This window comes from Nyctibius grandis, chromosome 10, assembly GCF_013368605.1.
Source record: "Nyctibius grandis isolate bNycGra1 chromosome 10, bNycGra1.pri, whole genome shotgun sequence".
Lineage (NCBI taxonomy): Eukaryota > Metazoa > Chordata > Aves > Nyctibiiformes > Nyctibiidae > Nyctibius > Nyctibius grandis.
The window spans coordinates 23153895-23177245 of record NC_090667.1 but is presented as its reverse complement, the minus strand read 5'-3'; the positions used below and the strand labels follow the sequence as shown (position 1 = coordinate 23177245).

The 23351-nt window shown below is 60.4% G+C and overlaps 1 protein-coding gene across 1 annotated transcript in view; it reads right to left on the bottom strand.

The window, feature by feature from the left end:
* Positions 1 to 21664, bottom strand: part of PLXNA1 (plexin A1) — a 121623-nt gene extending 99959 nt beyond the window's left edge. The window contains exons 1-2 of the mRNA XM_068409722.1: positions 21576 to 21664; positions 5810 to 7156 (exon numbers count right to left, since the gene is read on the bottom strand). Of these exons, the coding sequence (XP_068265823.1) occupies positions 5810 to 7012 (1203 nt within the window). The 5' untranslated portion in view covers positions 7013 to 7156; positions 21576 to 21664. The remainder of the gene's footprint in view (positions 1 to 5809; positions 7157 to 21575) is intronic.
* Between the last annotated feature and the right edge of the window lie 1687 nt (positions 21665 to 23351).

Below are 23351 nucleotides of genomic sequence, written 5' to 3'. Positions count from 1 at the left end.
GCTGAATCCTGTGCCCCAGCCTTTCCCCAGACACAAAACACTTCCCAGCCAAGGCCGTGCCAAGACAAACGGGTCCAGGCTCCTCAAAGAGCCTCACCTCACAGAGCAGAGCCTCCAGCAAACACACTACCCACCCGCCAGCCTGTTCCGCCTCCCGCAGGAACGTCTTCGGGAAATCCCCGCATTTTTTTCGTGCTGCCTTGCCCCAGACAAGGCGCCTGGCTCAGCCAGCTGCCTCCTCAGTTCAGCGCTCGCCCGCGGGTCTGGGAGAAGCTTTTCCAAGCTCTGCCCAGCGAGAGGCAGAGGCAGGGCTGCACCGGCCCCTCTCCACCCTCGGGGCCGCAACGCAGGGACCTCCGGCAAGGATGGTTGCACCAATGGGCAAGGCAAAGCCAGAGAGATGCTCCCTGTGAAAGCCGGGATGCCAGCGGGGGAGCAGGGCCAGGACCAGCTCCACAGCACTTGCCCCTCCATCGAGCATCCTCGCCACATCTCCCTGACCTGCCGAGCAGAACAGCAGACCCTGGCCATGGGTATCCAGCCTGGGGGGCACATGGGCCTCCCGGAGATCCCAAGCTAGGCAATGGCCTCATGCGGTCGCACAGCACCAGCAAATCCACCCCCAGCAGCCCCCAGCCCATCCCAGGCACCGAGGAGCTCCAGCCAAACCCCCGAGGACGGCAGCGCGCCCGCTTGCAGGAGGTGAGGGCGGCAAGGCAGGCACAGCCCACGGGACACCTCCGCTCCACAAGGTTCCTTACATAACTTTGAATTTAAAGGGGAGAGAGGTTTTTTGGCAAGCAGCAGCCTCCAAATGCATGCCAGTCCCCATGGGGTTTTAAATCCATACAGCATGTGCACAGAGCATATGGGAGAACGCCGAGCTCCCGAGCTCCACGTCCGCAGGGTCAGCACATCGCCCCGCGATCCCCCCTCGCTGCTGCCCGGGAAGCGAGGGTCAGCCCGGACCGGCTCCAGCAGCAACCCGCAGCCCCCCACGGGGAGCAGGGGAAGCATGGCGCTTCTCCGTGCCCCGGCACAATGCACTCAAAACCGCAACGGCTTCAGCCTCCCGCAGCCACGCCAAGGCTGCTCGCCCCCTCGCCGTGCCGCCACGCTGGCCCCAAGGCCGGTGGTCCCGCTCCCGGCTGCGGTGGGGACTCAGTGCCGTGCCAGCCTTCCGCGGGGGAGGACGGGGAATGACGCCAGCCGGTCAGATTCAGCCTCCCCGGGCGCTCTGGGGATGCTGGGCCGCTTCCTCAGTTACTGTAACTTCTGTTTTTGCTGGGTGCCTGAGTTATTATACAGCCAAATATCTACTCCCTTCCCCACATGACCTTTCCTGGTCCTTCCCTAAACTGGGGGAACTCCTACAGCCAGGCAGGAGGGATGTGGGGATCCCCAAAACAGGAACATGCACCATGTGCCTCTGCAACCAAAGGAAAAGCGGCAAGGGGGAATTAGGACCTCTCCACGCATCCTCCAAATCCTGGCCTGGCAAGCGCTTTCTCCTATCCATCAGCCAGCACACACACGAAGCATCCTCCTCGGCATCGCCAGGCTGGACATTTTTAAACAGCAGATCCAAAGAAATTATCTTCCCAATGACGGAGCGAGACGGGAGCGATGCTGCGGCCGATACCCAGCTCCCATTGGGATACCTGGGATTCTTCATGCACTTTGCATGAAGCACCTTCACCTTCCAGCACCCCAGCACCTTCCACCCGGTCACCAGCAGCAGCAGAGGGCTTAAGGGCAACGCCGTGAAGGTATTTAAGCCCCGGCAGCCCCTGGGTGCAGTTTCTGCTCTCTCCACGCTCAATCTGCACCTTCCCCAGCCCCTCGGCTCCTGAATATGCAAGAGGAGAGATGTTTACGGTGTTCACTCCTCTCTGCTTTGTCTCAACAAACTCTCTGGGAAACGACAAATACAGCTGTGCTCCGGGACCGCGAGGAGCACCCGCCGCCGGGATGCCGACACCACCTCGATAAATAATTGTGTCGACAATTAGCTCGTTAACAGCAAACTGCCTCGTTAGGGAAGCGCAGGCAGGCGGCACAGCGAGGGTCGGGCCAAGGGCAGCAGGACGGGGGTTACGGCACCGACAGCCAGGGCAGACGCGGGCTGCGGGGAGAGGCGAGGCAGAGGGAGGGATGGAGGGAAGGAGGGATGCAGGGATGGAGGGACGAGGGACAGCTGTCCCCCCACCGGTGCCGGCAGGGACCGACACGCACGCGAGGGCCAGTGACAGTGACCTTGCAGCGTGTCAGCTCGCAGATGCTGGGGTCTGCAGGAGGCGTCAAGCTCTGCCCGCTCTCCCGTTACACGGGTGTTTGCAGGGACCATGGCCTCAGCCCATTGCAAGGGGGGGCTCTTTGGGGGTATTTTTTATTTATTATGATGATTTTTATTTTCTTTTTATTTCAGCTTTCCTTTGACATCCCTCTCAGCTGCCCCTGGCCCCCAGACACCCCAGGCCCCCACCGCTGCGGCCTTCTCCTCTCTCCCAGTACCAATCCGCCTCCCCAAAATGGGGTCAGGAAATGGATTTCCCAGGGAAAGCAGGCCCACAGCACCGAGCGGGAGCGGGATTCTCCTTGACATGCCTTGTCTCATTGCCTCCCTTCAAGCCCACTTACGAAAGCAATGAGGGAGCAGACAGCAGAGGCGAGGCTTGCACCGCTCCGCGTTATTAATTAGCCAGTAATTTGCCAGTTAACACCATTACAGGCTCAGCCCATCCCCCTGCGCCCCCCCAGGGGCTGCGATGGAGGATGTGGGGGACATGAAGAGGCAGAGAAGAGGGTGCAGGAGGCAGGTACCAAGTGCCAGGGTGGGGTGCCAGGTTTTTTGCACATTAATTGGTGCCCAGGAATAATCCCAGTGTGGTACAGTTCATTAACACCTGCATTTCTCCGCTGCGCCCAGGGAGGATTTGGCTTATTCCAGCCCAGTTTGGGCCAGTTTGTCACCAGTCACTGCCCTGTGCCAGCAGGCTGGACAGCAAGTCCCACCAAGGACTCAAACCTCGTTTTCCCCCTGGGGCAGCCCCGGGAAAGCTGCTGCCCACGTCCTGCCGGCTCTGGGCACGGGCTCTGCCCGCGCTGCCAGCCCAGGGCACAAGGACTCCCAGGACCCCGTATCGTTCCCTGCTGCAGCATCTCCACTCCAGCTCCAACCCACTGCCCTTTCCCAGCCCTGCTACGTCAGACCCTCGTCCCCCCGTTTTGGGGACGGGCACGCTGGGCAGATGCGCTGAGCACACCTGGCTGGGGGCACGCAGACCTCCAGTCCCTGCACTGCATGGGGGAAGCAAAGAGCCAGGCTACACAACACCGAACCCCTCTTCAGTGAAACACCACGAGCAGCAAAACCTCTGGACAGGCTCAGGAGCAATTTAGGCAGCGGGGCTGGCGCAGGGGAACGGACCAGATGGTCCTGCAAGGTGCCTTTGCTGCATGTGCGAGCCCATGCTCAGGACTGGGTGCACAAGCATGAGGGGTCTGGCTCCTGAGCTGGCTCCTCTCCCCTTCCCACTGCTGGATCGTCGGATCAAGAATGGGAGAGAGAGAAACAGGAGACAGCAACCCACTTCACTCGCCAGCACTGGGGACAAACCACTAACATCTCCCGAGCTGGCTGCCAAGCCTGGCGGCCTCTCCTCCTGGCTCTGGCACCGGCTCCAGAGTGTTGGAGCTACCCCTGCAGCGCCCAGGGATGAGCATCCCTCAGCCCCGTGCTGCTCGAGGTCTGGGATCAGGGCACTGTCAAAGCCTCCTCCAGCACGAACCAGCCTCAACCCCTCACCGCCACGAAGGAGCGGAGCAAGAGAGCTCCTGGGATATTTTCCATATGGATGGGGTGTAAATCCCAAGCAACTACCGACTTGAGCAATTACATTCTGCCTCCTTAAAAATAAAACAATTAAATGCCCTTTATTTTCTGGCCAGCCCTCACCACCAAGAGATCCGTCACTGCCATGACCCACCCCAGAGGTGGCTGCATTTTATTAGGTGCAAAGAAATTCCTGCCAGGAGGAGGTTACATGCTCTGTGGGGTCTGGTTTGGCTTGTGCTCAGCACAGCAAGGGGCTGAGGGCTTGACTCATGATCCAGGCATGCCTTCCCAGGCTCTGCTTGGCAGCTGGAGCAGGACAGGGACAGAAAACAGCACCTGGCTCCCCTGGGGGACAGCAGCACCCCCCAACCCAACCCATTCGAAAGCAGGAGCCACCCCACATCGTGACACGCATCCTTCCACCCAGCAAGTCCTCAGGACCCAAAAAGCACCTTGAGATCCACCTGCTCGCTTGTGCTGGCCACCAGGTAGCAATCCCAGGACCCTCCTAGCATGAAATCACCTCCAAAATGCAGGGGGGCAGAGTCTCCTCCCCAAACCTGGGGGGTGCCGGGAGAGGCAAGCCGGGAGCGCGGGAGGCGGTGGCAAGCATCTCCTCTGCCAGAGCCAGCAGCTGCGCGACCCAACAGGCAGCAGTGTAACGATTTCATCATTTTCCAACAAAATTGAATTAGTTCAAAGCCAAAATCTGATTTGCGAGCCCAGCGCTCTTGACAGCAAACCCTTTACTTTGTCAGGCAGCTGTTAGCTGTCTCCTCCGGAGCTGCGGGGAGGACGGCGGCAGGGCTGCTCCGCAGGGACCCCCTGCCCACCTGCCTGCACTGCCAGGCACCCAAAACCCTGCTCGGGCAGGGCTGGGGGCTTAGGGAGAGGTGCCAGTGGGGCTGGGGGAGGTGGGTGATAGCAGGGGCATTGGGACCTCCACCAGACCCTCCCAAACACACACACCGGCACCCCAAAACCCTTCTCTGCCAGGTATCTGACTCTGCCTGGGGACTACCCAGTCCAGCTTGGTGATGGTCAGTGTAAGACCTCCCCGTCACCCAGAGCTGTAGCCCCCCTGCAATCGCTTGTGGTTTATAACGTTGCCTGGAAAAAAATCCAGCAATAGTAACGGTTGGAAAACAAACCGAGAGAGCCCCATTCCCCACCACTCACAGGCCCCACGTGGAGCAGCTGAGCCACAAGCAGGTGCAGACGCACCCACATGAGCACCAGGCAGGAGGACACATGTCTGGGGACAGAGGGGAGTGCTCCCTCCGTTGGGAATCAGTGCTCTGGGCTGTCAGCACTTGCCTCCAGCACCTCTGGGTGGCAGTTTGCACTGGCCACACTCAAAACCCACCTCGTCCACGGCACCTCGTGTCTCTGTCCTCCTCTCCGAGCACCTCATACAGAGGACATGGTCTCTCCACACTGAGCATGACCAACTTTTACCAGGACCACCAAACCTCCCTGCCTCTCTCCATCAGGTCTGCGCTCCCCGTCACCCACATCCTACTGCCCCCAACACCTTCTGCTCGGCCACCGCCAAGCCCCAGGTGACACAACACTCACAAATTCACACGTGCCATCTGCGAGGGACTCCCCAGCAGAGACACAGTAGATGCCCTGAGGACCAAGCATCCTGCTCTCGCAGCCCAGCTCACCGACACTCCCCACATCCACAGGGGAGGGAAACCAGAAGCAGGCACTTGCATCAGCACAGCACCCCTTGCTTGGGGCTCTCCACGGGCACCAAGGCAACCCAAACCCAGATGGCCGCCCCGCACCGAAGCCATGATCTCTGTGAGGAATGCTACCGAGCAAGCCGAGTGCCCAGCCCTAACAGCACCAGTCCTTCCGCTGGGAAAACACAGCTTGGGTCAGGTCACCAGGAAGGGTTTGGCCAGAGAGCACCACCAGGAGCCAAAAACAGCCTGGTTTGGGCAGAGACAAGCAGGAACTTACCGAGTTGATGCAGCCCAGCTCCTTATTCAAGAGCCAGGGCAGCGAGAGTTTCCCTTCCCCTCTGTAGCACGACTGGATACGCTCCTTGATCTTATCCTTGATCTTCTTCAACGTGAAGAGGCAGAGCACAGACTCCTTGGGAGGCTTAACCCTGTTTTTCTGGCCCTGGGAGAAGATGGTGAAGAGGATATCCTCCTGCTCCGAGATGCCCAGGTACTTGGCCAAAGCCTTGCCAGGCTTGGTCAGGTAGGCGTCCTGGATCAGGCGGTACTCAATGCCGTCCTGCACGCAGCCGATGGGGAACTCCACGTAGGAGTAGAACTTGGGGTCATCCACACAGAGGCGGACAATTTTGGAGGTGAAAAACTGCTCCCCAGTGGAGTCGGGCGAGGTGAGCTGGGTGTCCAGCTGCAGGGTCAGGTAGTAAACAAACTGCTCGCTGCTGAAGCTGTAGATGTAGTAGATATCGAAGGTGGGGAACTTGGAGAGCGTATCCGAGGGGATCTTGAGCTGGGAGGAAACAAACTCATCCTGGTAGACAAAGCCAAACATCTCCGCGTTCTCCTCATTGGCCATCAGCTTGCGGCTGGAGAGCGTGGGGAAGTACTCCGACTTCCCATCAATAGGCGTCCCAATGAAGAGCTTGTTCTGCCCATTCAGCACCTCGATGATGACCCCAGACATGGTGCCCGACTCATTGACACTGGAGAGGTAGTGCTCCTTGCGATGGTGGGGCTCACCCAACTTGAAGAGGTCGTCCAGCCGCAGGAACTGGCAAATACCCTGGGAGGCACTGCCACAGGCGATCAGCCGGTTCCCCGAGTAGTCCACCAGCAGCAGTTTGTTCACGTTGTTGGTGGTGACGAGCCCGTGCGGGCAGGACTGAACGCTGGGCGGAGGGTAACACTTCTCATTGTCCTCCACAGGCCCCGTCACGTGGGTCCGCAGGAGCGTGAGGTTATTGGAGAGCTTGTAGATCCGATTGACAGCCCCCACGTAGACCTCCCCGGTTTTGTTGTGGACCACCAAGTGCGTCAAGCTCCAGTCTGTAACCGGGAAAGTCCTAAAGGGAGACTTGGGGCTGCCTTCCGCCAGCGGTAGCCAGGTGCTCCCCAAGAGCAGCAAGGTCCAAACGTTGATGGACAAGTGGTGCTTGAGCCAAAGGAGCCACATTGCAGCAGCCTCGCATCCAGCCAAGGCCATGCCCAAACCCAGCCACAAAATAAATAGAAACAAACACAAACTAAAGGGAGGAGGGAGGGAGGAGGAGCTAATGGGACACAGTCTCCTCTGCTTCTGCTGCGCTCGGCATTCAGGGCATCGTGGGCATGGCCGGTCCAGTCAGCCCTAGAGGGAGAAAGACAAGAGCAGCGGGGTTAGGAGGCTTTCCTGCACAGCATCAAGCCCCTTCCACCCCCCCCAGTAGAGCCATTACTGCTTCACACTCTTCTCGCAGGCAGGCTAACAAAACACTCCCCACCACCCCGGGCCCCGGAGGAAGACGCATCCCTAGTGCAGGGACCAAGGGAGCTGCGAGATGCTAAGGACAACCTCGCCTGGTCGCACAACGCTGCGCACAGTATGTCCCAGCCAAAAAGCTGCCATGCTCCTTGTCTCACCATCCCAGCCCCAGCCACCAGCCCCACCGCCCGGCCCTGGAGGAGCAGCAGCCACCCGAGCGTGCCTGCGGCCACTGGCTGCACCACACCAGCACATCCCCGGCAGCAGCAGCCTCGCGATACGCTCTGGCACACCGACCGCATACAAATGCCTCGGCGGGGCGTAGCTGGCCCCAACCTGCTTTTAAGGCTACCGGCAGCACAGGAGCATTAGCCAAGGATGACAGCTAACAAGCCTCGAGAGCAGCCCCCCTGGCCTGCTGCCCCCGCCCCGCTCCACCACGGCACTGGGGGTGGATGCAAGAACAGGGTTTGCAGGAAGCACAGACCTAGCCCCTGCGCAGAGGAGGAGCTGGGGGAGCCGAGAGCCCTGGTGTGCTGCCTGCCGCCCCTGCCACCCGCCTGACAGAGCCCGGGAGGGCTGCGGCCGGAGAAGCCGGGGGGAGCCGGCGGGCACAGCGAGGAGAAGCACGTCCCGCTGGCGCTCATGTGCATTAAGAAACGCAGGGCCAGTCACCAGGCGGTTGGCTTGAGAGGCTCCAGAGGGACGAGGGGGCACACGCAGGGAGGCTGGAGAGCTCTGCACACTGCTGGGCCACAGCTGGGGCTCGCCAGTGTGGAGCAGCAACGCAGCAAGGAGCCAGCCAAAAACCCACGCCCGTGAGACCTTTGCACCCCCAGCAGCAGGGAGGAGATGGCCGCAGGGAGGAGACAGTCGCAGGCAGCCGACACAGACAGCTCTGCCCTCCGTGTCTGCTCAGCAGCCCCCCAGTTGCACTCCCCTCCTCTCCATCCCGCAGGCACAAGCCCCCCAGGGCTAACGTGGGGCTGTGCAAACCCCCCCTGCCCGCACACAGCCCGTCCCACCGACACTGTCACCAGCCATCCACCCAGGGTGGGACCATCGCTCCCAAGGTCCGTGGCAGGGACAGGAGCTCAGCCCTCAGCTCCCCACCCCAGCCACGGCCGATAAGCCGCTCCCCAGTGAGCAGAGCCTCCCTCTCCTTATCGCCCATCGCTGACTCAGCCCAGGATAACCCGCGGGAGGATCCCCCAGGGAGTGGTGTGGGCAGGGAACAGGGCCCGCGGTGACTGCGCGGCTCTGCCGGCATCCCGCACCGGGCAGGGCATCATCGGGGGCAGCCAGCGGCAGGGCTGCGTGGGGCCAAACCCCAGAGCTCGGCAGCCTGTGCTCAGCAGGGCTATGGGACCCACCAACCAGGCCCCACCAGGTCCTGGGGGGCTGCATCGTCACTGGGCCAGCGGCTGGGCCATACTGTACCCCAAGAGCCCATATAGCATCCTTTAGTTCTGCTGCCCCCTTCCCAAGCCAGGGAGCCAGCCAGGGAGGGCTCAGAGTGAAGGGAGAGGCTTTTTCCCTCCTTCTCCCGCTCCCAGTGAACATGCAACCCTCCTCTTCCTTCCCAGGGCAAGCCCAGCCCCGGCCATCCCCGCAGCCCTGCCAGCTGCGCTGGGACCCTGGTGCTTTGGGCAAGGCCTCCACACCACTTCCAAATCCTCTCTGCAGATCTGCCGGCTCCACCAGCTCTTGCCCACGCGCTCACGACCCTGCTCCCTCCACGCACCCCCAACACATCCCCCTCCAAGGCAATAGCCTCAAGGGAGGTTTGGGCAACGGCTTATGAGCAACACTGAGATCAAAGCCAGGTGCCACAAAGCTCCATGGGTGCAGAGACAACCAAAGCATGGAGCCACGAGCCCCAGAAATCACCTGCATGGCCCTAGTCTCCCGTTCCCACCACTTTTGGCAACCCTGGGAGCCTCCTAGCAAAGAGCACGAAGCCACACCACTGCCAGGGGACAGCCACGCTGCCCAGCATCTTCATTTTCACTTCTCACTTTCAGCTTGTCGGTACGAGCATAACCACGAGCCCCAGATTGGAGCTTATCAGCCCCAAACCACACCGAGGCGTGGGACCAAGCTGCGCTGTGGGCACGAACCCGCTCGGAAAGCCGCGAGCGCGGCGGCGGCAGGCAGCACGGCTTTCTGCCAGGTCAGCGGAGCGAGGTTCCCCACCCCAGGAAACCTCTCACCACGCCGCTGCGAACCGCAGGGCCGAGCCCCTCCAGGAACACCACGGCCGGCTCCCTCCCAAGATCACCACCGACATGGCACTCAGCTCGTGCCGGCACGCTGCAGAGAGGAGAGGGAGCGGGGAAGGTGGTGGAGGTGAAAGTGGGAGCTCAGTGCAGCGTGGGGATGGCAGCGGGAGCATCGTCCTGCTGGGATGGGCGAGCGGGACAGGGAAGTCACCTTCTCAGTGTGTTTCTATGATTCACCACTTCTATTTCAGGGAGCGGGAGAGCTGGAGGTCGGTCTGCTGCCAAAGCCGGGCAAGAAAGCCCAAAGGAGGTTCCCAAATTAATGTAGAGAACCACTACTCAGGAGCTAGAACAAAGTGAGGCAGAGCTGGGGCGAGCAGAGAGACAACACTCTGCAGACCTCCGCCAAGATTTCTGCTCCTAAACATACGTTAGCAGCAACACCTCATCCTAGTGCCCTGACACCAGCGGGGATTTTCTCCAGTCCTGCTTAAAAACATCGCAGCGATTATTAAAAAAAGCAGCAGGAAAGGTTAACTTGTCTGCTTTCTTCAGGATTAAATGATCTGGGTACCTGAGACTTGGGCTGAATTAAAGTGGGGTCCAAGCCCACAGCGGTGGGGGCAGCAGGCAGCCCTGCACCAGAGCACAGCCGCCTGCGCAGCCCCAGCTCCCTACCCACGGGAGCAGACGGGGAGGAGCGGCGCGAGGGCCCAAAGGGCATTTCCCTCCCGTCACATGGCCTCCAGCCCCCACAGAGAGGTCACGGTACAGCTAACGGCAGGGCAGCTCCTCCGCCAGCACGCACGTTAAACCCCACAGCACCCAAACCCCATGGGGCTGCACCCAAGTAGCATCTCGCCCCGGGGAGGACCCAGCCCACAACCACCACACAAGTGCTGCCAGGAGGCGAGATGTGCACCGCACATGCCACCACCACGGTCCCAAAGCATGGCAAGCCCTGAGCAGACACCCCAGAGCCAAGCCCAGCCCTGAAACAGGCTGCAATAAAATAATACACCCCAGCCTGGATGCACGTGTGCCAGCCGGGAGAGCAGGACCAAAAATACACCCCGTTACGCTGCCTGGGTGGCAGCTCAGAGCATCCTGCAGCGCAGAGCATCCCCATGCAGGGCTGCCTCACCCCGCAGCGGGGCCACTCTGCCAGTGAGACGGCACCACAGGCGCGTTTTGTTTTCCATGCACACACACGTATATACACACACACATACATATAGCAGGAAACCTGCCATCGGAAACAAAGCCAGCAAAGCAGCCACGCCAGCACCAAATCCGCCCCGGCCCCTTTCATCCCACGCCAGAAAGGACATTCGCTCACCGTTTCACCTCGGAAGTGGCCGCGCTGAGACGGCCGCAGCTGCTGCGTAACCTGGATGGGGCTGCCCGCCTCGCCACAGCCAACACTCGCCAAGCCTGGCTTCGGAAGAGCCTTTCAACAAAAAGCCATTGACTTGCCCCACAAATGCCCATGCCCCTCTTGCTCGCTGTTAAAGAGGTAGCAAGGGGTCGCAGCATCCATCCCCCAAGGCTGCGGGCTTCCCGGTCCCGCAGCGCAGCCAGAAACCTGTGTTTGGGATGGGAGATCAGGCTTGGGGAAAACAATCATCACTTTTGATAGCACAAAGCAAGAGTACCGGGATGGAAAAACTAACCTTAAAAGGCAAAGACCGGACAGAGCATTAAGGACCAGCTCTCCACTCGTACGGGCAGCGAGGCCAAAGCACTGACGGGTGCCGAGTCAGCATGGGCAGCCAGCCCACAAAGCAGCAGCCCCCATGGAAACAGCCAAAGCCGGGGGTTAAAGCATGCTGACGAGCACAGAGGTGCACATCTGGCACCCAGAGGCCCACTTGCCATCCTGCATCACCAAGACCCCGGCGGGGTCACATCGCTGCTAGTGCTCCCCATCCAGGGAGAGTCCCACATGGCTACTGGGGTCCCAGGTGGGTCTGCATCTCCAGGGCTAGGGAAAGCATTGTTCTTCTTGGAGAAAAGCTCCTCTCGAGCAGTGGGACGAGGCTGCAAACTGCCCCGAGAGCTTTACAGTCTCGCTGAAGAGGAGAGCTTTGCAAGGGAGGCTGGAAGAGAAGTGATGGGAATGAAAACCCCACATAACCGACCCCCGAAAGGGGAAATGGCACCTAATGGGTCTTTACCTGCAATCTCTCCAGGTCACTTGCTGCTCTCGGTGATATTAAACGGATCGAGAAGGAACAGGCTCCATTTTCAAACACAGAGCTGCCAGTAATTAGGCAGGCGGAGAGAAGGGAGATTATCCGGGGGAGAGAAAAGCCCGCAGGCCACGGGAGAGTCAGCCTCACCACACAGCTGGGGTATTTTTAGGTTAGTCTGCCTGGGAAAAGCCTTGCAACAATGAGGAAAGGCTGGTGGTGGTACCGAGTTAGAGCTGCACTACATATGCAATCGTCTGCAACAGGGCTAAACTTTAACTCCTTCCTTCACCACACAGTCATTACAAACCATTTGGCCGGGGGCCCTCCCTAGCAAGTGAGTTAAATCATGACAAATCTTATCCCTGGCTCCAACCACACCCTGACGAAATCAATGGCAAGCTCTGGAGCGGCCCTGTTCCAATCTCCAGTGCTATCACCCACATCAGGAATATCTTTTGCCTCTTCAGTTTTCTCCCGGGCTCCGGCATCCCCCCAGGCAGGGGCCGAGGACCCCGTCCTGCCCTGCCACTGCAGCGCACGTGGGCACAGCAGCTCCCGCTCCTGCCCTGCAAGGATCTCAACCTCTTGTATCCTGAGAAATGCAACAAGGAGAAGCAGCCATCTACTGCCCAAGGGCTTTAAGAAGCATCTTGACCCTCAGCAAAAAGGGGCATAAAAGAACAAGTAGCAAGGAAATTAAACAGCATTTCTCAAGCGCGCAATTCTCCTTCCCCAGTCCTCCGCAAGAAGTCACATCACGCCAAGGAGAGTGGCTCTGGGGCCACCACGTGCTCTCACCATCAAGAGACTGCACGCTGCCCTGTAGAGAGCCGTTCCCAAACAGGCTCATGAGCATTTCCGAGATGGAAACGCAGGCTTCCCCAGCCACAGCGTCCCAAGGCAGAGAGGCACGCAAGGACAGTCTCAGTGGGTCCTGCCGGGACTGCTTGTCCCTGCTATGGAAACCAGGCATGGACCGGGACCTTACACATGTTCTCCGACTCCATTCAGCTGTGCTAGAAGTGCAAGCCGATGGCTGTCCTTTGTATTATTCTCACAACTCATCTGGGTATAGAAGTCCCTATAGGGACCATATAAGGACTGCCAAGAGGCTTTCTATACGCAGCCCACAAGCTGGACGTGTACTTCCCAGGAGGAGAGCGCATCCCATCCTTCCCTTGAGCTCCTGCAGCCAAGGGAGCAATATAAAGACCTGGACTGACTGATGCCTGGGATGGAGATCCATGCACAGCCCACGGCTGACCATCCGCACAAGACACAGCCTGCTGCCTCCCCATCCTGCTTCAGGAAGTGTGTCCATCAACACACATGAAGCAAAAACACCTCACCCCAAACCCCTCTGCGCCTCTCATCGTGCTGCAGACAGTGACCCAAGGCATCAGGGCCCCACCTATGGGACTGTGGCTTCCTGCTATCACCCAGGCCAGCTCAAGGCTTCACACCCCAGACTGAGGTGAATTTTGCCACCTCAATCAGGACCACTTAACAACACTTTGTCCCCAGCTTCAGAGCAAAGAAGTCCAGACCAAGTCCCCTGAAGGCCACTTTTTACCTTGTCTTTGTCCCATGCGCTCCAGACCCTGGTTCTCACACCCCATCAATCCATTGCCCCATGCAAATGTCCTGAAAACCAGCCCTGCTGGCAGAGGTCACCTCGGTCCAGCTGGACCTGCAGAGATCCAGAAAGTCACCCACAAGCCACGTCTCCCAACAGCAGCAGAGAAGTCCAACGAGAGGTCCTCTGGCCACTGCCGTCCTTCCCTTGTCTGATCTCACTCCCTGTGGTATAACACATCGCTCCTCGCTCCCGAACCTGCTGCTCCACTTCCTTCAGCACACCAGGGCAGCCATGAACACAATCCAATGACCCGACCCTCCCCAGACCAACGCACCTCTTCCAGGCGGCTCTCCGGGCAGGGCTTCCTCCTCTCCGACACACACACACACATCCCCCTCCGCACCTCCTAACTGCCTCCACAAGGGCAGCCAGAGAGCTGTGCTTCCCCACACCTCAGAGGGAATCCGGGGAGCTCCCGCTCTGCAATGACGCCCCGGCACAGGAGGATTCCGGGGTGCTGGGCCCCCTCTGCCCCCAGCAAAGGGAGGTCGCTCCAGAGCTGGCTTAATCCTGCTGAGCTGAAATTCCCACACCGACACCAGCGCCTGTGCCGTCACGTGGCGAGCTGAGCACGACCACCGCCAGATTCAGGTCTGATTAAAACAGACCACAAAACTTCTCCAAATGAGGTTTCACCAACTAAACCCCAAGCTGTGGCTGCCTTTCCTTCCCCGCAGACCTCCCACCCTTCCCATCCCAGCCGTGCTGCCCCAAGCACCGCTGCTGGAATCGGCTCAGGTCCCAGCTCTGCTTCCCCTGCGGAGGTCCCAGCTCAGCACAGCCCCATGTTTTATTTGCCCAAGGTGCAGCAGAGCCAGGAGCAGCAAGACAGCTGGAGAGCTAGCGGAGCCCTGCTCGGCAGCGGGACGGGCAGAGAGGGGACGGGGAAGAGCCCGAAAGCCTCCCCACAGCAACACCACCCCAGGGGAAACCGCTCCGAGAGGCTAACGGGGGCTTCACCTGCAACGGGACGGGCGCAGGGCATCCGATACAGCCCCGGAGGCACCACGAGCACCGTGGCAGGGGCTGTGTGCCCGGGCTCTGCCCTCCTGCTGGCAGTGCCGCCCTGACCAGCATGGCCCCCAGCTCCGGCACGCCTCCACCCCGGCTGCCCACCGCACGGGGGTCTCACCCAGCCCACCGGGGGGTCTCACCCAGCCCACCGGGGGGTCTCACCTGGCCGACCTGGGCAGAGCACACTGCAAAGCAGGGGCGCAGCACTGCCCAGAGGCGCTGGCTGGGATGGAGAGCAGGGCAGTGCTGCTTCTCTCCCCACAGATCCCGGCTGCAGCTCCAGCCCACGCTGGACACAGGCACACTGCTACATGCTGTGCATGAGGGGCCAAGACTCCAACGGGCGTCAGCGTAACGGATCTACTTACTCGCCACAAACCCGAGAGGCCGCGGGTGCCCGCCCGTGCCGGGAGGGCTGTCCAAGTGCCTCTGCCTAAGAGCCACTCTCTGCTAACGAAGGTGGCTGGAGGGCAGCTCCAGCGAGCGCCGTCACCCCACACCCCGGGAGCCCAAAGGCATCCTGCTCGCAGTCCCGGTGCAAGCTGACGCGTGCCCCTGGCACCCCGCATCGCTCCCTCCGGCCTCTCACCCACGCAGCCACGAGGCCGTTCCGACAGTAAGGAATAATAGCGGGTGCTGGTGGAAGCCCAGGCTGCCGGCGGCGCGTCGGGCTCGGCGGCGGCTCTCCTTCGGAAGCGGTGCTGCCTTCCTGCCTCCCTCCTCCCCCATTTCTTCCCGATGACATCAGCCTGAAAAACAGGTTCTTGACTTCAGAAGGGCTCATCGGGCCAATTCTGGTCCCGCCGGAGAGGGGCGAGCCTCCCGGGACTCCGGGAAGGATGCAGCCACCCAGGAGCTGGACGCCGAGATAAGCAGGGGCAGGCAGGCGGGCGGCAGGCAGGGACCCAGCCGGCATGCCAGCACTTCTAGGAATCACAGCCACCGAGGAGGAGATGGGGGTGGAGGGAATGCGACACTGGGGAATGGATTTTAAACGTTTTACGGTTACGGAGACCTCAGCAGCTGTAAGCTTGAGCTTGGGCTCTGCCACCACTCGGGTATGGGGCAGCTCGACCCACCCCACGCAAAAGTCAAAACCCAGGGCCAGCTCCTGGCCCCCAGACACCAACAGCAAGTCCTCAGGCTGGCCAAAACAACAAGACAGGGCTCAACACCGCCCAGCAAAGCCCTCCGAGGGCCGCGGGGCTGGACTCAGACCAGCGGGGAACGTGATTCTGTGAAACATCCTGCCCACCGGCCAAGCTCGAAGATTATTTTTAAACTCCTCCTAAAATATTTTTGGGTTTTCCTCTTCCCCTGTTGAAACTTAACAGTCTGCGCAGGAAGAGCAAAGCAGTCGCCCGTACGCAGAGCACAGCCGCACACACAAAGCAAACAACTCACTGCCATTACAATTACCCGCGATGTTATCGGCAGCTCTGACGGGCCGGCATTCGCAGAAGGAAACGCGGGTTTATCACATTGTGTCGTTCGAAACGCGAGACCGTCCTTCCTCCCACCCTGCCCGAGGGGTCGGCCACCATCTGGGAACAGCCCCCAGATACAGGGCTACATCACGTGGGAAATTTGTTCCCCCAACACAAGCGCCGATGGGAATCTGCCTCTCCTCTTGCCAGGGATTTCCTTCTGTGAGAGCCTGAATATTTTGACACACAAGCAGTTGCTTAACTAAGCACGTAAAGCAAAGGGACTCGCAGAGCTCCTACAATGATGCTGAGATTTGACTGGATGGGGGGTAGCATCGGTTGCGTCCGGGGCCCAATCCTCTGCTATAGCTACCCCAGGGAGGAGTTTGGAGCATCCCAGCCCTGAAAACTCCCAAGAAAACAAGAATCACTCAACATTTATCAGTTCAAAACACCCGTGCAATTAGCAAGAATTTTTTTTTTCCTCCCTCCAGTATAATTATATACATTTTAATGCAATTACCACCCCTGTATTTTGTACATTAAACAGTAGGCAACTGAAGGAAGAGAGAGGCTTTTATTTTTCTTGGCTTTGCCTTTCTGAAAATAAGAGTATGTTGCAAAACAGCTCTGGCAGAAGGGCTTATCTTCAATAGAGAAAGAAGAGGAGCAGATGGAAAACGGGAAGGAGGGATCTCCTCAGGGATAAGGGAGGATTGCAGTGCCCCTCCATGCTGCCCTTGCCCCCCGGTCCCTACACATACCTACACCTGGAAACTGACCCCAATACTAGGGGCAGGACTCAGAAACAGCCTCAGCCTCTGTCCTCCACTGCTGACGGAAAGGAAAACCAAATCAAGCAAATGGTCATCGGTTACTCAACCCCAGAAGCCAGGGTCATTAGCTGGATTAAAGCTCCTGAGCTCCAGCCGGCAGCACGGACAGCAAAGTCCAGCTAAACTGCCCAAATTGGATTACTACCGCTCCTGGGTCTCCGTGCCAAGTTGGCCAGCGGATTGCAGGATGCTTGAGACGGGGAGGAGGGTGCTGAGCCCCGGGGCTGATCCGCAGGCTGCCAGGTGGGGAGGAGGAGAGATGGGGAGCAGATGATCCCTGCACAGAGGGTCCTCCAGAGCCACACAGCCCGTCCCCAGCACCCCTACCACGCTCTCACCCCAGGCACTTTCTCCAGCGAAATCCCTCACAAGCTCGGCTCAAGGAGCAAAGAGGATATCGCGCGGTGGCTTGCACCAGCTCTGGATCGACCTTAGTGACAACAAATCTCCTCTGAGGTTCAGGTAGCTCACAAGGGTCTCGGCCCCCGGGCACAGACCAGCACACACCAGCCCACGGGGCAGGGGTGGACTCAGCCCCCATCACGTCAAGGCATCCCACACCATAGGGACAGAGTGGTCAACCAAAGTAGTCCACCTTGCACCACGCAGGGAGACTTCAGAGGAGACAGGAGCAAAAGTGTTTGTGGAGTGTGAGTCCGATGGTGTGAACATGGAGTTTTTCTCCAGGCTCAAACATCTTGGCACACCGGCAAGGAGAAGGAGGTTTGACAAGCCTTGGCTAAAGGGAAAATAAACTTTTACATGTTTTTAATTCAGGGTTTTAAGTGGTGACTTCCATCTGAAAGAAGGACTGGAGGCAGCCAGAGGATGCTCAGAGAAGCCACGCAAGCAAGGACACAGCCGCGTGCCTGGCCACGCTCCGACAAACTGGTGGGAAGACGTGCGTTTTGGCTACACAACATGCCGAACACAGGGGAGATGAGCTGTGTCTGCCCATGCGTGGCATGGAAACCATCAAGATTTATTTGTTGGCTTGAGCTTTTCTCCTCCATAATGCACAAGACCTTTACTCAAACCTGACTTCCAAGTATAGCTGGAGGACCACGTTGGGGTATCTAAGTGGCTTCTGTGCTGCATCCATGGCCAGGACTAAAAGGGGCATGGCTGAGGCTGCAGGTCAGAGATGGTGTCAGAGCACCCATGTTCTCACCACATACCACCTATCATCTGCAGCGAGATGTCTCCCATAGTACTGCCCAGAACGTGTCACAGGCTACAACCAGGGAAGAAGGTGATTACCTCCAGCCTGACGCCAAACCAGCCACCCCAGCGCTGGACAGTGTCAAATACTCGCTCCTCCCCATTTCACATGGAGCCGCAGTGCTCAGCACCTTGCTGGGAAAAGGGACCCCAGCCCAGACCCAGGAGAGGTAAGGGACTGGGAGCCATGCTGAACTAAGCTCCCCATCACTCGTGATTCCCAGCCCTCGGGCCTTCCTCCACACACATGGCACACCACCGAGCCGTTCACCAGTCACCAGGAGCCCTCCACCCACTGGTTTCTGCCACATAGCACACAAGTATCTAACAACGCAATTTAGAGGAGACGTCAATGGATCATGGAGAGCAGCAACCCAAGGTCTCTACGCATACATCCCACCAGCCCAGGTCAACGCAAAATCCGAGCTTCCAGGCAGCAAGGATGGCATACGGGCACGGGGTGACCCATGCCCACCTTCCCATTGCCACAGAGGGATGGCAGCACCTCTGCTGCCCCGCCTCCTCCAAGGTCCACCTTCCTTCTGTTGTATCGGGGGTGCCGAAAAATATAACTGACCCCTCACAGTGGACACGAGTGACCACAGCACCGGGACTCCCGACACGGAGAGGCAGCCACGACAAAGCCCCACAGGACTGAGCAGAAGCCCGATGCTGCGGGCAAGGTTTGCACGGAGCCGGCAGCGCAGCAGCACCGGGCTGTCCTGCTCGGCACTGCCCAGCTCGGGGCCGAGCCCCGCTCTGGCCCGGGGTCAGTGCTGCAGGCAGGAGCGAGGCAGGGAGCAACAAAGGCCCTGACCCGCGCTCAGCCTGGAGAATAAACACGTACAAGTTTCCTTCGTTAAGTCCGATCCCAGGGCCAAATCCTTCCTTTTGTTCAACGGGTGTCGAACGCAGTGAACCCACCGAAATAAATCTGGGTGTGACATTTACACCCGGGGAGCGGGGCAGGGCCGGCCCCAGCTGCGGGGGGCCGGAGGAGGGGAGGCAGCCCCGCCAGCGCACCGCAGCGCCGCTCCTATCACCCTCTTCCATTTCGGCTGCGCAGAGCTCCAGCGACACAGCCGCTCGCTTGCCCGGAGCCACCGGCGCAGCCCTCGGCCCCGTCTGCGCCGGAGCTGGGAGTTCGCTTCTCTCTCGCAGGGAAAAGGGCTTTGTGTTACGGCGAGGCACAAGGGCTCTTCTCCACGGCTCCACGCACAGACGGAGTGGGCACGACGACGGATGCCTCCGCTCTGCTCCGACGCCAACTCGTTTATTGAAAAAAAAAAAAAAATAAGCCAAGAAGGGAAAACTCTCGCTGGTGCCGCTATCGCTGTGCTAACAAAAACACCACCACCGAAACTTTAACCTTCAGGGTACCAGGCGCACGACAGAAAGCCCAGCCACCCAACGGAGCCGGAGCCGCCAGCCCCGGCGCTGCGTCCCCGCAGCCCCCCGGGAAGCAGCGCCCAGGCTCTCCGCTCTCGGAGGAGCGGCACCAGCAGCCGCAGGCGGATGGGAAGCACCGTATCGCACGCACAATCGGGTATTTTGAATCCAAACTTCCTTACCAGCCTTCCTCACGCCCCGTGCCGCCACGCCACTGCCAGCGCCGGCATCCACCGGCACCAGCAGACCGCACCGCGGCCAGCGGGCAGAAGCAAAAACCTTTTCCCCTCGCAGCCGCTTAAGAAATTATCCGTGCATCCTCCCGGAGGCTTCTGCCCCGCTGATTTTCCTTGGCTTCTCCACCTTTCCACCCCGTTCGGTCACCAGTGTCTTGAGAGAGAGACATCGAGTCACTCATTTTACCCACTGAGTATACACAAAAGACCCTGAGATTGTTCAGGAAGCAATTAGCTGCTGTTCAGAGGAAAATGGTGTTTTCAAATGGATAACCTTTGATGTAGTCAATAGCCTCGGCTCCTTTTTTTTTTCCCTCTTCCTTGCAGCCACACACAAAAGAAATAAAATAAAATTTAAAAAAAAAAAAAGAAAAGAAATCCAGCAAAAGGCTGGTAATTGCCCCCGACACAGCCCTCGCTCAGCAAAAAGGGATTTTCTCTCAAGCCAGAGGAGAAGCAGCTTCCGAAAGGCAGCTCATCTGCCCAACTTTTCTCCCCTCTGTGTCCCAGAGCATACAAGAAAGATCATGAATATTCATCCCCCCGAAGGTTCTGCTTTTGTTTTGTCCTCCCCAAAGCAGCAGGAAGGGGGGAGCTAACAAGTGAGGTTAATGCCTGTCTTTTCTCTCCCATCCATCTCCTCTTTAACCAGTGACCTTCGTGTTAAGCCCTGTTTACACGCCAGCCCCCCTCCCCTGGCTCCCCCCACCCCGGCGCCTGGCCAGGGGCAGAAGGAAGAATTTCCTCACAAGGAGGACAAGGGAGAAGAAGGGATTTCGGGATTTATTTCAGCGTGCCACAGAGATTTTGCAAATCCCTCCTCGTTCGCACGCCGGAGCTGCCATGTATGTTTGCAGGGCAGAAATAGGAAAGGCAGAGGGGTAAGGGACACCAAACGTGGAGCCAGCCAGCTTTATTTGCCACCTTCGGCGTTAGTATCGAAGGCAGCAGGCGCGCACCGGCACGCAGCCCCGCACACAGGTATCGCAGCCTCCCACGCCTCGGTCAGAGAGGTGCCCAGGCGCTGCGCTGCGAAACTACACCGCGATCACAATAGTAACGATTATAAGGAGGGCGATGGCAGCCATCCCACAGGGCGCCCTGCCTCGCTGGGCAAACCCGGCCCGGGCTGCCAGCACCCCCCCGGCATCCCCCCGCCGGCTGCTGGGGAAAGGGATGCGCGGGGGGAACGGCGGCTCTGCGGGATTTGGGGCGAGCCCAGCGCGGATGCCGCGCACCGCGCCCCGCCGGCATGCGGGGATGCAAGAGCGGAGATGCGGGGACGTGAAGCAGCGGGGATGGCAGTGGGGATGCGGGGATGGATGTGGGGCAGCACGATGTGAGGATGGCAGCAGGGATGGCAGTGAGGGTGCGGGGCAGCGTGGATGCAAGGATGACAGGGAGGATGTGAGCAAGGATATGGGGCAGCGCAGATGCGGGGACGGCAGCGTGGATGCAGGGCAGGGTGGATGCGGGGAGCCGAGGCGGCGAGCCCGGGCAAGGCTGCGCCCCGCTCCCGTCTCCAGCGGTGCCGGACTCGGGGCGGGGGGCTCCCCGCGGTGCGGCACTGGAGAAGCAAACCCTGCCGAGACCCGGGGCGGGCTGCAGGAGGGAGGGAGGCGGCCAGCCCCGCCGCAGCGCCGGGCAGGGAGGCACCCCCGGCCCCGGCACCCCGCGGGACCCCCCGGCCCGAGCAGCTCCGGGCAAGGAGGTGGCCCCCGCCCGGTTCGGCCCGCACCTGCCCGGTTCCCGGCACCCTACTGGAAAACCCACGCGGGGCGTGGGGTGGATAAAGGAAAAGGCTCGGTCCCAGCGGGTTTCCGTCCCCCCGCGGGAGGCGGTTCCCGCGGCCGCGCTCCCGGAGCCGCGGGGCGCAATGCGGGGCTGGCCCCGGGCGGCAGCAGCGCGGCGCCGGCCCGGCCCGGCCCAGCCCAGCCCGGCCCGGCCCCTGACGGGCCGCCGCTGCCCTGCCCGGGCCAGCCCCGCTTCGCCGCCGCCGCCACCACCCCCGTGCATTTTCTGGGGTCAATAAAGACAAATCCGTGTATTTTTTAACAGACGAACCCATCGGGCGCACAAAGGCACGCGCCGCGCCCACGGAGGAAAGTTGCAACCGGGTTACTCACGGCTCCGGTCCCCGCTCGCCTCCGCCGTGCCAGCCATAATTGCATTCCACACCGAGCCGCCCGCCGGGCCCCCGCCGCCTCCTTCTTCTTCACCGCCGCCTCCTCCTCCGCGCCCACCTCCCCCCGCCGCCGCCCGGGGCTCCGCGCCTGCCTCGCTCGCGCCGCCGCCGCCGCCGCTGCCCCGCATGAATGGGACGGCGGCGCGGGGCCCCGACGGAACGCCGCCCGCCGCGCGCCCCCGCCGCCGCGCGCACGCGCACGCCCTCACCGGCGGCGCGAGAGGGGGGGAGAGGCGGGGGCGCCCGCACGCGCCGCCTCCAGGGGGCGCCCAAGGGCGCGGAGAGGGCGGGAGGGAGGGGCGAGGTGGGCGGAGCCGCCCCGCCCCCCGCCGGCCCTTAAAAGGGCGATGCCGCACAGGGAGGTGGCTTAAAAGAGGCCATGGCGCGGTGGGGACCGAGCGCCCCACGCAACGCGACCGGGCTGCGGGGCCGGGACCCACCTGAGGGAGGAGCGGCGCGGAGGGGGCCCCCGTCAGGACTGCGTTCCCAGGGATGTCCGTGCGGCATCTTTCCACTGGCAGTGTGTCCACTCCGCCTAAAAATAAAATTACAAAGGGGAAAGAACAAAACAATAAAAGCCATTAAAAAAAAATTAACCGTGGGGCTGCGTTGTTTGTCTTTTTTAAGCACACTCAGCGCCAGCCTCTTCTGTCACCTTCATTCCCCCACCCTGACTCGCTCTCTCTTGCTTTTCCCCCTTCCCACGCCAGCCATGGCTTCCCCTCGTGCTCCCCCACCACCCACCTGCCCCCAGCACAGCAAGGGGGGCTGCTCGCTTGTGTAGGCCCTACAGAAATGCCCCATCATCTCTCAGCTGGGAAGGGACCTTTGTAAAGACCCACAGAAATCACTACGGTGTTTATAATCAGCACCTCCACTGACTTCACAAGCAATCTTTGGGACGGAAATGGTGGGGAGCGGCTCTGTCTGGGCCTGCCCCCCAGGAGATGGAGCTGCAGGCAGTCCACAACCGCGTGCTGCAGCACAGGGGCCCTGGGGCTCACCTCTCCGTGGGCAATCGATGCAGGGTGGCTCGCTCACCCAGGTTTTCATGGGTGCAACCAGCCAGATCTTTGTCCCCACCAAATGTCAGCGCTGGGATACGCTCTTAGATGGGGACGTGCCGTTGGAGTTTGGGAGCTGCCCCTGTCTGTGATGGAAGGCAAGTGCTCATCTTGCGTGGGCACGTGTGCGCAGACCTCCGCTGGCATCCTGGCAGGCGTGCGTGCCTCCACGCAGGCCGAGCTACGAGCACGTACGAGCTCCTTGTCCTGGCTGATGGGAGGAACAGACTCCCAAAGCTGTGGAGACCAGAAGAACTCTCCGCAGCGCAGAGGCTGCTGCAGGTCCTTTGGGAGACGACAAGGAAGGAGAGGCGGGGGCTCCAGCGAGGGTGGGAAGGAGGATGGAGAGGGAAATAGGTGCTTTGGCTGAGTACAACAGCAGAGATGCTCTTTCCTTCCAGCCCTCAACAACTCAATGCTCACCTTGCTCAAAGCCCACCTGAGAGCAACGATGACATCCCTGCAACTCGGACAACAGGTCCCTTCGGGCACAAACAGGGTTTTCTCCTCATTCACCCTGGCATCCTGCCCTCTCCAGCATCCCTCTCCTGGAGGCCAGGAGGAGCTGGGAACGGGAACATTCCCCCAGGACGCAGCGTCGGTGCCTGCCATTCCCCCACCTCTTTTGTGCACAGACACACATGGGGCCCAGA